The sequence below is a fragment of the Dufourea novaeangliae genome, unplaced genomic scaffold, assembly GCF_001272555.1.
Source record: "Dufourea novaeangliae isolate 0120121106 unplaced genomic scaffold, ASM127255v1 scaffold89, whole genome shotgun sequence".
NCBI lineage: Eukaryota > Metazoa > Arthropoda > Insecta > Hymenoptera > Halictidae > Dufourea > Dufourea novaeangliae.
The window spans coordinates 1,079,882-1,093,028 of NW_015373988.1; the positions used below are offsets into that span (position 1 = coordinate 1,079,882).

Here is a 13,147-nt window from a genome sequence, read left to right on the forward strand (position 1 = left end):
GGAAGTGAATTTTGAATTGAAAATTTGTATCGAATCCAGTTTCCCCTGAATTTTTACCCCCGAAGTTTCTAAATCTTCAATTTACGAACTGAGACTTTTACTATTCCAAATACACATGGATGAAGGTTGCCTTGCCTAAAACTACTTTCCGATAAATTCGCTTCTTTCGCGCAGCTGGACGTCTCGGTGCGAGATCCTCGCGTCATTTTGCGATTTCTCCGCACCCGTTGGATCGCGTTTCGAGCGGTGTGGAACGGAAGGGGTGGAATCGCAGCGAAGGGTATCGTCAGGAGGCGTATGGAAAGGTGACAAGTGTGTTATGGCTGCGGCACGGAAGCACATTCCGCGAATGGACCGAGCGCAGTGGGGTATATTTAGATGGGTCGACGTTTATCCGCGCTATCATCATTTATTATGCTATTTATGTTGTTTTCGACGTTGTGCAACGACCGCTAGCCACGCCGACGATCCGCATACGGTGGAGACACGGTGTGCGTTGCGTGGGCGACCGTCGGGATTTCGCGGTTAACCAGATATTTCGTGGGATAATCGGGTGAATATTATCGATGCCAGTGACGCGATATCGCGAATCCGAAAGCAACCAAGAGCTCCGAGTTGCTGCTCTTGCCTAAACGTTATCTAACGTTCACGAGGCAATTAACACCGGCGACGAGTCGCGTGAACGACGGACACGTGACTTCTATCGGAGATACGGCTGAATTGCCGATTAACCAGCCGCGAAATCGTTTACGCGTTATACCTATCGGGCGATTGTTCGTTTGGAAAATCGTTTCGACCGGTTTAGTCGGCGAGAAACATGCGGAGGATCAATTAACGAGAGATATAGACGGTTGTTGATCTGGACGAGATCTCGAAAAGTTTCGAAACATATTATGTGGTGTACTTGGTCGAGTCAACACGAAGTCAGAAGTTAACACGGGTCTACTAATGGTAATTGAACATACTTTGCGAAATATGCGTGATATACTGCCACGAAAATTGGAAGGCTATTTTTTTACTCTGTCATCTAACTAGTCATAACTATTACTTGAAACCAATTTTGCAAATTACGATAAATACAGGTGAAATAATACATAACACCGTTATTTCGAAAGAACCAATATTTATTTTTCAAATATTCCTATTGATACGAATATGTCTATCCTTCCCGTTGTGTGCTGACCTTTGGCTCATGACGCATGCATAAAACATACTCGCTTAGGGGTTGAAATATCCACCATATTTAATACGAAGACGAACAAAAGGAAACCTTCGCATAATCTCCATTCCTCGATACGCAAGACTTTCCGCTGGATCTTCAAACTGTTACAAGGATGCACCTTGACATAACGTTTTCCCATCCCTCGTTCAACCTCGCGTGACTCATACATCCCCGTCGAGCGTCGTATCAAACGGAGAGCTGCGTATCCCTATATCTCTCTTTTGGTACCACTCGTGTGGGAACAGTGTTCCGTGAACACACGCGTGGAACTCGTATTGAGTGGGTGCTCCCGAGTGGCAATACAGCCCTGCTCTTCAGACACGTTCTTCAGCGGTAAGGCGTGCGTCGCCTCCGCCACCGCGACCGTCGTCGCCGTCGTCGTCGTCCTCGTAGCTAGCAGTCGACTCAGAGGCCAGCAATGCGGTTCTCTCCCCCGTTTGCACCCCGGCGATCAAAATCGAACGAAATATTCTCTCTCCATACTTGGCTCACGTGGATCTCATATATGTATGTGGTACACGCGAGCGCGGCCATTCTACATGCACACAGAACGCGCCTAAATACGTACGATCCTGGTATATAATTCTATACGTATATCCCTGTTCGATACTGTGCACGCATGTACTCGATCAACGGGGCACGGTGTACCAGATACACGCACGAAAACACGTCTGCGCGATTTCGCAGCGCAGAAAAATCGCCAAGGTGTACATTCTGCGAACGGTACAGTTGTGTGTATACATGCACAACAAGAATATATTGTGTATATATATATACATATACATAGGGACAGTAAGAGACGGTGAGGACACGGTGAGCCGCTGGAGTTGCAGTAGTTTCGCAAAGCAACGACAATGATCGCCGTGGAAGGCAACCGGTTGCACGCGCTAAAAATACGACGAACGACGCGGAACGCCAAAGAGGAGTTAGTTAATGCGGCCGGCCGCGCGGCCAGAAACTGTTCCGTTCGTTATTAAGTTGAACAGCAGAAGAGGACGGGGCTGCTGATGCTGGCTGGCTGGTTGGCTGGCGCCGGGATCCGACTATGCGCGTGCCGGCGTCGCCCCCTTTGCCACGCCAGGCCCTCGTGGCTCGTGTGTATGTCGTCACGAAGGGGTCCTTAGACGGGACCAATAGGACACTTTACGGGAGCACACGGGGCCCCATCGATCCACTCGCCGCGGTTCCAAACGATTGAAGCTGTTATATTCGTTATCGTAATTATTGACTCGGGCCACGTGATAGAGATCTGTCGAGCAAGATCACCGCCTTTTTCGGGTGAACGCCTGTAATCCACGCGGTGGCTGGGAATGATGGAAGGATCCAAGGATACTCGGCCCAGCGCGTTCGTCGGAGCCGCATAAAGAAACACGTTTCTTAAAGTATGGCATTACACGGGACGTAATGTATAACATCAGGGCAGCTGATAAGATATAAACTCGGTGTATAGTCGGGATCATTATTGCTCGTAATAGGCCGCGACGACGAGAATGTACGCGCGGCCGCGTGGACTGGGCCCGTTCCCCTGCCGCAGCAGCACTCAACACACGACCTGTACACTGACGTGCAAACTCGGCTTCCGTTAGGGGAAAAAGTTGTGTACTGAAAAGGCCTCCTGTCACTTGGTATCGGGAATTGCTAAAATTTATGCCAAGTTAATTTTAAGCGTACGGTAATCCCGGTTTGACAAGTCCGCCGCAATTATATCAGAATTATTGCCGTCATCGATTATCGGCTGATTACACGGTGATTACGGTGGCAATTAGATCGATTAATAAGCGGCTGACACGCACGTGCGCGCACACGTTATTTTCACGCTTGGGTTTCGAGCGGTGAAGGCTCTGACGGTGCACATATGTCGGGTGAAAATCACCCTTAACACGAGGGGGGGTTTGGAACGCTGTGCCACGGGATCTTTCATTGTAAATCGTGCATCGTCCCGAGGATGTTTCATCCTCGTCGTCGTCGTGATAAACTGAAACAAGCGGGAATATAGTTTCGGAAACCGTGTACACGATAACTCCGAGGTATTTACGAGCCGGAGTCGAGAGCAGGAGCTCTCCGGCCAAGAAGTCGGCAGGTGCTCTCTCTTGGGCAAAAGGTGGCGTCCCGAGACAGCCTTGAGAGAGCGTGCACGGGTCGTTGCTTTCGGCGAACGATGAGAAACAAAATTAGTCGTCTTTTGCCCGAACGACGAGCTCGCTAGATTCCGTTCGCGAGAAAGTTTCGGGGCCACCGAGAACGGGGGATACAACCTTTGTTCTTTTTCAGCCGGCAGAAGGTAATTTGTCGAATGACTTGGCCGTGACGACCGAGCGGCGAGCATCAGCAACAAGCAGCAGTCAGCAGGTTTTCAAAGAATTTTTCACGGTTCCCTGTTTCCACAGATTTTTGTATACCTGTGTAATTTATTACACGCCCCTTTTAGCATAATTTTTTGATCAGGTATAACAAAAACGGTTCGAGCTTTTCGTCGTTTCTTTTTTGTCCGCACGATTGTAATTGATGCAAAGGAATATTATTATAATTTACTGTTTACCGACAGGTGTAAATCAACCCGAAAACATCGGCGGTACTTTTAACACCGGACATACCGATTTCTTCGTATTTCTTTCTTTTTTTTTGTTTCTTTAAACATTTAAACATACACCGGTAAATAAACTTTTACGGCAACGCGACCGCTAAAAGCTTTCAAATTTTCGTCCGGACGATTGTCCATAAACGTTAATATTTTATATTCATATCCCAGATACCCGGGGTAAGCAGGTAATAAAAGTTTCGGATATTCCGGAATTATTCTGGAGCGGATCGGGGCTGTCCTCGAGAATGGAGGACACGGTCCCGATCGTGTGGGCCCCGAGACTAAAAATCGAGCAAATCGGGCCCCCGGCTCGGGGAAGAAGGATGGAGGAAGGGTCGTCGGCAGAGAACAATGGAACACGGTTTGCACCTCGGTTCAAGGTCCGTGGGTGCATTTAGATCGGTTTAGAACCCTGAATTCGCCCCTCCCCTCGCCCCTCCCCTTTTCAATCGCGACAAAAGCCGCTGGTCGTGGACAGGTGCATGCCTCGTTCGGTAGAACTGTGATTTCTGACGATTATTCAGAGGTTACAGGTATCGGCTAAAGCAATTACTTGTCTCGTCTCTTTTGTCGTATCGGGCACCTTCGACAATTAGATCGAAAAGGGGAGAGATGGACAGCTTCTTATATCGTTCGCTTTTATACACGTTCTGAACTGGTTCCTATTAAAAAATTTATCGCAGTGCGCCTTTAAAGTGAACCGAGAGGACGCGAGATTGTTCTTTTATTAAGCTGTGCTCTTCAACACACGCATAACGGCCACGGTTTTTGCGTCGCCTCGATGAGAATGGAATTTTAATGGCTTTTTCTGCAAGAATTAACGATCGGCCATTTTTTCTTCAAGATTTACGCTTATGTTAATTGCAAAGCAGCCGGGAAATTGCAACATTGGACTGCCGCTGCCGATCCGCGACGATCGACGAATCGCGGCGCAACACACCCGGTTGGGTCTCCTCCGGTGGAATCATCGACGACGGAGTTCAAGGACGATATATCGTAGGAGCTTAACCTAGCTTAACCGATTCAGAGCGAAGATATTCCTCGATATGTATATACTTCGATTATGGAAAGTTAACCATTCTACGCATCGCCTATATAACACGCTGCACAACGTGTTCGAACCGAGACACGACGGAACGATCCTTGTGGAAACTAGTTTAGTGAGAGTATCGGGTCGAGTATTCGTTCGGATGAAAAATTTCACCATGCTTACTTTTCTTTATTACTCTCCTTTCGGCCTGTAAAAGAATGTAGCGTGTAATTCAATCGAAAAGATCGCTTTGATTATAAATTTTCAAGTAATTTCATTAAAAAAAAAAAACGTTCCAATCGCTATAGAAATTTTTGTATCTACTAATGATCAATAATAAGGAGAAGAAAAAAAAAGTTTATAGCGGCAGAGCAGCAGGATCATAAAGTCTTATCGCGCGAAGCGAAGTATAATTAAACCATACAAAATCGCAAACCCCGGGCAAAAGGGATCCTACTTTCGCATCGATACCGCGGGACCAGTCGAGATTTCCTTTGAAATACTCTTGACGTCTTGTCTAATTTACGGCGTGATAGGAGTCTCAAACGATCCAACTGCAGTTTACGACTCAAACGATGCCTCGCTATTATTTCTCAGGGGTCGTAAATTTCCTTCCTGTTGCATTTCCCTTCGGCCGCGGATGTGCCGCAATGACTGTACGCACCACGAAAAAGTGTACACGACGGAGCGCGTTTGCTAGGCACCCTATATGCACGCGGAGGTCGTTGACGGGTCTCCGCGGCGAGAAGAGGGTGTTGCATCCGCGTGGTTCGCAGTGAACGACGCGGTGCGCATGCAGCCCGGGCATTCATGGGAAATGCAGTATCGTCGCCGAGAGTCGCGTAAAACAAGTGGCTGCGGAATGTAAATCGAATTGCGGAGTAAGATCATTAAAATATAAATTCTGCGAAGTCGACGTAAATAATGCAACAAATAAATATATATAAAAAATCAACGATGAGACAAATGGAAATTGTACAATTTTTTTTTCAAACACACGCAACGAAAAGAACTATGAATTTTAATTGAAATCGTGCTCGAACAATCGTACCAAAAGGGTATTGGCGGTGAATAATCAAATTAACAAAGCCAATACCGACAAAATGAAACGGCAACCCTCGTTCAGGCGTCTCGTGTTATTGCAAAGAGATGGAGCTACGATCCCCGGCCAGTCCCGGGCTCGTAACCATCGCCGTGGAAAATCGGTGGTGCAGCCGGCGTTCTAGCCACCGCGGATCCATAGGGGAACTTCGCAAAGGCTCGAACACGAGCGGTAATACGGAGGGGGTTGCAAGCCGGTAGAGACGAGTGCACGCGCCCGTATCCGGAGGCGAACGAAGTGCGGCGCTCTCGGCCGGTAGGTGCGCTGGTACATTGTGCGCCGGTTTGCCGTGAAGTGGTGGGGAGGGGTGGTACGTGGCCACGTGACCGGCCTGACCAATCACCGCGACGCATAGCCGGCGTCCGGCACATGGCGGCGCGCCGGCTGTGGCACCCGCAGTCGCAGTACGTCGCAGTCAGTCGCAGTGGTAACACGAGCGAGAGGGTAGTTGCACGCGCCTGCCTTCGAAAGGAAAGATCGCGGTGAGGGAGAAACAGAGAGAGAGAGAGAGATAAAGAGAGAAAGAAGGAACGAAAGAGAGAGCGCGGCGCCCCTTGCCTCCGTTTTCAGTGCTTCAGTCGCGCATACCGGTTTAAATAGAGACACACGCGAAAAAAGAAAAACACACGCACGACGATATATCATCGGGGAGCGACGACTTTGACGGTGGCAGCAAGTCGCGCTCTTGACAAACACGAATATCGCTTACGAACTTGTTTCCGACCAGTGCGAATATCGAGGGAAGGCCATTTTCGTCGTTGGCATTACCACGCGGTGAAAGAAAGCGCGCGAGTGAGAGACTGATTCGACGGGAAGAGGACGCGCGATCGTGGACGAGACACGAGAGAGATTACGAGCGAGTAGCCCACACGTTTCCAGTGTGTGAGTAACACTCACGCCGTGCGGCCGAGTATAATACGCGCACGGCAGAGAGAGGAGATCCGGACGAGAAAAAACAAAGGATCAAGACAGAAACGAGAAGCGATCACCGGAGGCCGCGGGTCAACGATTTTATTTTTGTACGGTGCATCGTTGTTTCTTCTAAACACATTCTATCTCGTGATCGCCACACGGATCCTCGAGCGTGGAACACGGCACTCTAGTCCTTCGTCCCTGAACGATCGTATATATGTGCTAAACACCCGTGTGCGCGCGTGTTACATTATTGTTTTTTGTCTGATCGTTTCGGAGCAGAGACTTTGGATCGCGTGAAGCAACTCTAGATTCGCCACGGGTATTTTCACCGGTTCGACCGAGGAACGCAACCACGAGCGAACGTACGAGCAAAAATAAAACGACACGGTTTGTGAAGTCGATACGTAGGACTCTACGGACCAGAGTATTAAAATAAGTGGGAAACTGTGAATACAGAAAACTGTGATTACACTCTGTGCGAGCATATACCATATATACGTACACACATACACACACACACACGCACACACACGAGTATCATTGACATTAACCGGTGTGGACACAACGTGAAAACTTCTCATCGACAATTCAACATGCCGACCAGTTTGTTCAGCGAAATGGACCGTGGAGTGAACGGCGGTGCTGCCGCTTCCCTCGAGGATCAACGAGCTTTGCAATTGGCATTAGAATTATCTATGCTCGGTCTCGAGGGTACTCCCGGATGCCCGGGCAACGGCACAGGAACCGGCACTGGAACAGCCAACGATCCAGACCCTCTGCAAACGACACCGGCAGGCGTTTTCGAGGAGGCACGTTCTAAGAAGAGCCAGAACATGACCGAGTGCGTGCCGGTGCCTAGCAGCGAGCACGTGGCGGAGATCGTCGGCCGACAAGGTAAGCACGAACATAACCTCGATTTGCGTCCGCTACTCGCGAATTCGGCCTCGGCTAAACTCCCACTTTCCCTAATCGATGGTGGCGCGTATGAAAACGTAAACGTAATAAAACTTAATGTATTTGATCGATACGTTATCATTCGCGACTTGCATATTATTTGTCCACAGATTCATTATATTTCCGGTTCGGTACATTTTATAAGATGTCAAGGATTAGAACTCTCTTGCGATATTGTTTTTATAGAATCTTGATCGTAGAAAAACTTGTTTTGCAAAACTCGATTCAGTTACATACTTAATGGGAGGAAAGTTTCCAAAGGTTAGATTTATGGAGTAGACAGGATGTGGTAAATTCCGTCATCAACAATGATATGTTTGCAAATATGGAAAGGATGGTTAAATACCGTTTATTTTTTATATTGTATTGTTATACCGTTTAGTACGCGTGATTTGGCTCATCTATTTCAAAATCAGTGTTTACCATTTCCATTAGTCTCACTGTTTCCAATGACATGTTACCAGATTCGAATTTTGAAATACCAAACTTCTCTTATGTTAACCAACTGTCGTTATATTGAATTTATGTTCGTCTTAACGTTAACATTTTTGTAAAATTAAGATTCCGAAAGAACTTATCTTCTATGGTGACAGTTGGTATTGAAATATTTTTCAAGAAGTGACATTTCGTATGCACCAGTCCGGACAGCGAAACGTCCTTTAAAATCGATAACGATTTATCGTCAGACGATAAATTTTACGGTCGGAAAGTAAACGCAAAATTGTGACTCGATAAATCGTGATTGTACGGGGCTTAGCTAGCTTCGGATTGACACGAATCGCACGACCGCGCGTCAACAAAGATATTCGTTGTACTCTTTCGCAGATATAGCCGTGCGAATGTCGAAAGTTTCTTCCAAGTAATCGTGACTCCGTTAACGTAAAATACAGGGTGGAGACACACTAGAATTGGACAGGAGATATTTCATGAAAACATAAGTCGACACTTTAAAATAAAATTTTTGTAAACAGACCATCGTGTTCAGAAAGAAATAGCTGCGCCTTTGGTGGATAAATGTGCTACCGAGTAAGACCTTGCTAATGTGTCTATTCATTGCTTTCCGTTTCTACTTATAAGTACGAATACGCAGTTATTAGATAAATAATTAAATTCGACCTTCTCAGAAACAACACGTCGTAGATAAAAAATTTATTTTGAACTTTTAACTGATTTTTGTCGAAGAATCATAGAGCACGAAGTTGCACAAATTTGTCCCCATCCTGTGTTTATTATATTTATCGAATGTTCAATAATAGGATATCAATTCCCGTATGACCTTAATTTTGTGTTATAAATTTAAAAAATCATAGACCTCAATGTTGTTAAACAAAAAAAACGACATAATATCTGCATGCATCAGGAATCAGGAATGGTTTAGAACGACGAGCAGGTACAATAGCAAATAGCGTCATATTGAAATAGCGTCGCGTTTACGTAAGTTGAATTCGCGCGTTACTTTATTTTGCATTCCTCGTTACCGGAATCTGTCGCGTATGGCACCGCCGACAGACAGTTCATTGGCACGGGCGTGAGCGTGCACGCCGGCGAGAAACGCGGTATCAAGTAATGGCGCAATTAAACCAATCTAACTTCAAAAAGCAAATTTGTTGGGTAACCCCGACATATCGCCGTGCAGTGAACCCTGTGGTAGGTCGTGGCCGTTCCTCGACGTACCTTCGCGATGAGCCCAGCTGGTCTATCCATAGTTTCTCGGCCACGGTTGGAAAATAAGTACAACACGAAAAGAATAAATTATGTACGATCGTGATGTATCGCGTGGGTGTCCAACACCGATGACTTTTTCGAAATCTTCGGCTAGACCCGCCGTGTTCCTCGAAACGGCAAAATCATACAATCTCTCACCGCTCTTTTATCTGTGCCGACCGACTACGCGCGTTTTTTTTTTCCTTCTCCTACACCATGGTTTCCAGGAAAGGTGTCAGAAATAGTGCGCGCACACACGCACACGGATATCCCCGTAGTTTGTCAGGGCAAAACGGAGGAGTGCGATGCAACTGCGCGCAGTTCGCAGTTTCGCATGACGCGCTCGTTAATAGGATGTATCATGGCGGACAGAGGCGTATCGTGGAAATCGTGAAAGTATCAAGGGAACGGTTTTTATCGGGTTTGTGTCGCGTGAATGAGTTAAAACGGCCGTCTCGGCGTAATTTCGCCAATAACGGGCTTCAGACGGTATATACACATGTACACACACCGAACGCGCGAGGCGGGTAATTGTTATTATCTCTCGTAGTGTCGCGATTAAGCGGTGTTTACGGTGGCTGACAGACTCCTGGCCGTCCGCTGGAGGGTACGGAATGTCGACGACCGTTAAACTTCGGGAATTTCAAACAAAACGTTTCCCTGAAAGTTTTACGACCTCCTTCCTCCTACCAAATGTCAAAGCACGGCCGGATACAAAACATACCGAACAGGACACGAACGTGACGGGGCCGATGCACCACGCGCTTCCGACCTTTTACACCCGAGTGTGTCTTCTAGTGGCTCGTCTTCAGTAAGACTAACCTGTCCCATCGGCCGTTCCACAAGAGAAAATGATGATTTTCATTTAGGTTATATGTTACTGAACAGGCAAGGTATGGCGTGTAAAAACACATGTGACTTAACTGTCACTTGCTTCTTCACAACGGTTCTTTTTATTAGCGATACATAGTTCAACTCCGTGGGACGCGATTCGAAATTAAGAAAAGCTGACCGATCGTGTCGCTCGCGCCACGTGGCTTGCCATTTAAATCTTAACGTTTGTCCGAGATCGCGCGTCGCGATAAATAATCTCGTAACTCTGATCGCGGCGATCAATACCGAGCCTGCGGCGGCCTCTCTTGCATCTACGTTCGTGAGATCTGCGCTTTTACCGATTAATCTTGGAGATAATACCAGCGACTCTGTTTCCTCAAGAAGTGTTCTCAATCGAATACGTTTATAATTGTGTTTAGATCTCTTCTCGAACGTGACAAAATGTAATCCATGATGGGAGGAAATAGAATTTCTTTTTTCCATATGTTTCTCAGGGGATATATGTACTCTATAGTCCATCGCGAAAGTTCCGATGGAATATAGAACGCGTGTAAATACACGCGGAAACGACGCTTATCGATAGCACGTGCCGTCGATCGATCATCTACGCCTCGTTCCTGGCCACCACCGGCGCATCTGTCGTCACGTACAAATGCGCGCGCAATTTACCCCCGCGAGATACAATTTTGCAAACACGAAATTGGACGGTCGCCAAACCGTTCGGTTCTGTCGAGCGTGTGGTCATCGAATTAGATGTCTATAAAAACCGTGAATGCTTTGCATTATTCGTCTCATTGGAAATAAATTTAACTGTCGTTTTGTTATTGGACGATTACCGACCTAGCCTAGTTAATTGCTAACCCGCTCGTTAAGAGCACAATTGTAAAATAACGATTTAGATGGTATAGCCTGTTTTTTGTGTCATTGGAGTTCAATGCCTCGAGTGGTTTATTATATTCATATCGTTTTCCACGGGAGGAACGTTGCTTGGTTCCCGGTATCTGGTCGATAACGTTGTATTATATCTGAATAACGTACCTGGCAACGTCGCTGCCTGTGCCCATGCCAAAAGCATTCCTCAGTTGCTTGACTTTGTATACATTATTCAATATGCTTTTCAATTAATTTATGTATCTATTATAATATCTTTTTGCTTCAATCGGAGGCGAGAGATTTTTAATTTCCTGTTAAGACTAACACTGGTAATCAATTTTCATTCTCATCCCGTGCTATTGGCGTTACTAACTTTATGGCTTCTAACGTTCTTGCTAGTTATTTTAACTGACTTTTGTTACTGCTACTTGCATCCTTGGAAACTAATCATTCGTTGTCTCAGGACAATAAATCGGAGCAGCTATTTATCGTCGATAGAAGGAGAGAGAAAAACGATGGCGCGTAAAAGGAAGCCGTATACGCTGTGGCCGGTCATCATGCGAGGCGCGCTAATATTGACCGTTCAATAACATTAGGCTCTCGGGACACTTAGAACTATGTCAAGACTGTCCGGCGTTTTAAATTCAGAACCCGCCACGGATTTCCGTACGTGCTTATCGTCTCTTCCGTTCGGGCCGGGCTTTCTCGCATCCTCTGTCACACTCTGCACGCGGTTTGAGAACCACTGACGCGTGTCGTGCGACCGAAACGCGCCTCGTGGAAGTAACCGTGTCCAATGCTTCTGCGTGTGGTGCCCACGGATTCACAGAACGATTAGTGTATGTATTTCTTTCGAGAGAAATTAATATTACCCATTAATATTAACATAAATCATTTATGATATCGTTAATTGTTTTCATCGTTTTTCTCTATAAAAATATTATCTCGCCACGGTGACAATTCGTTCGGGTCAACCTGATGATTTTAATTAACGAGATTGCCCTCCCCGATAGAATATTCTACAGATCCGTTCTCAAGCCTCTCGACCCACCGTGTCCCCGAGCATCAAACGTAACACGCCGAGATAACACGCCAGCCCGAACGGTAACATGAATCTCGCCGTTCTCCGTCGACATTTTCGATCATTTTCTTCGACCACGGGGTAGGCCACAACGCTCTCGACGCTCGGCGAATTACGATTTTTCCGTTCTTACGTAAACTTCTCTCCTGCTTCCTGCTTTCCCAGACGTTCTCCACCCCGTTCGCCACGACCGGTGCTAGGGTTGCGGATCCAGGCACGTCACAAACAGGCCCGTTTTCTCTCTAACATTTGCATTGTGTCTCCATAGATCGAGACACGATTCTTTTCCCCCGACGTGTGCCAGAGCTCGCCTCGAGAACCAGTTTAACGCACCCGGTATGAATCATTGCTACACCACGCGGCTAGAGTTCCCGTAGCTTGCTCGCGCGCGCGCCTAAATCTCTCTAATACCTCTCGTGCACAGGCGCTTCGATGATTTTAATCGTTACCACACCGCCCAGTTGCAGGCGACAACGGTCATCGATTCGACGGTATAACGCCGTTAGACACGGCGACGAAGAGATCGAGCGCAACGACCACACGCGCCCAGGGACAAACGTCGAACGTATCTAGGTTCCTTTTTGTTTTAACGGGGAAAGATATCGAAGCTTTTTGCGGAACGTAATCGTGTCGATTCAATAACGACGTCTAATGAGTTTGATACTCCGTTCCATTATGAGGATGTGGCTATTTGTTGAGAGCATTTTCGCTCGATTCTCGCTCTCTTTCTCCCTCTACCGTCATCGACGGGGCGCTTACTCACACCCGTCTGTGTTGCGCGCTGCTCTTTGTCCGTCTCTCGTTCTCTCAGGCCACTACTGGCCGCGCCGCGTCGTACTTTGCTGATTCTC

At 47.0% G+C, this 13,147-nt stretch overlaps 1 protein-coding gene across 1 annotated transcript in view; it reads left to right on the forward strand.

The window, feature by feature from the left end:
• Positions 1-6,525: 6,525 nt before the first annotated feature.
• LOC107187506 (RNA-binding protein MEX3B) overlaps positions 6,526-13,147 on the forward strand; it is a 50,306-nt gene continuing 43,684 nt past the window's right edge. Inside the window, exon 1 of the mRNA XM_015575625.1 lies at positions 6,526-7,744. Coding sequence (XP_015431111.1) covers positions 7,444-7,744 — 301 coding nt within the window. The 5' untranslated portion in view covers positions 6,526-7,443. The remainder of the gene's footprint in view (positions 7,745-13,147) is intronic.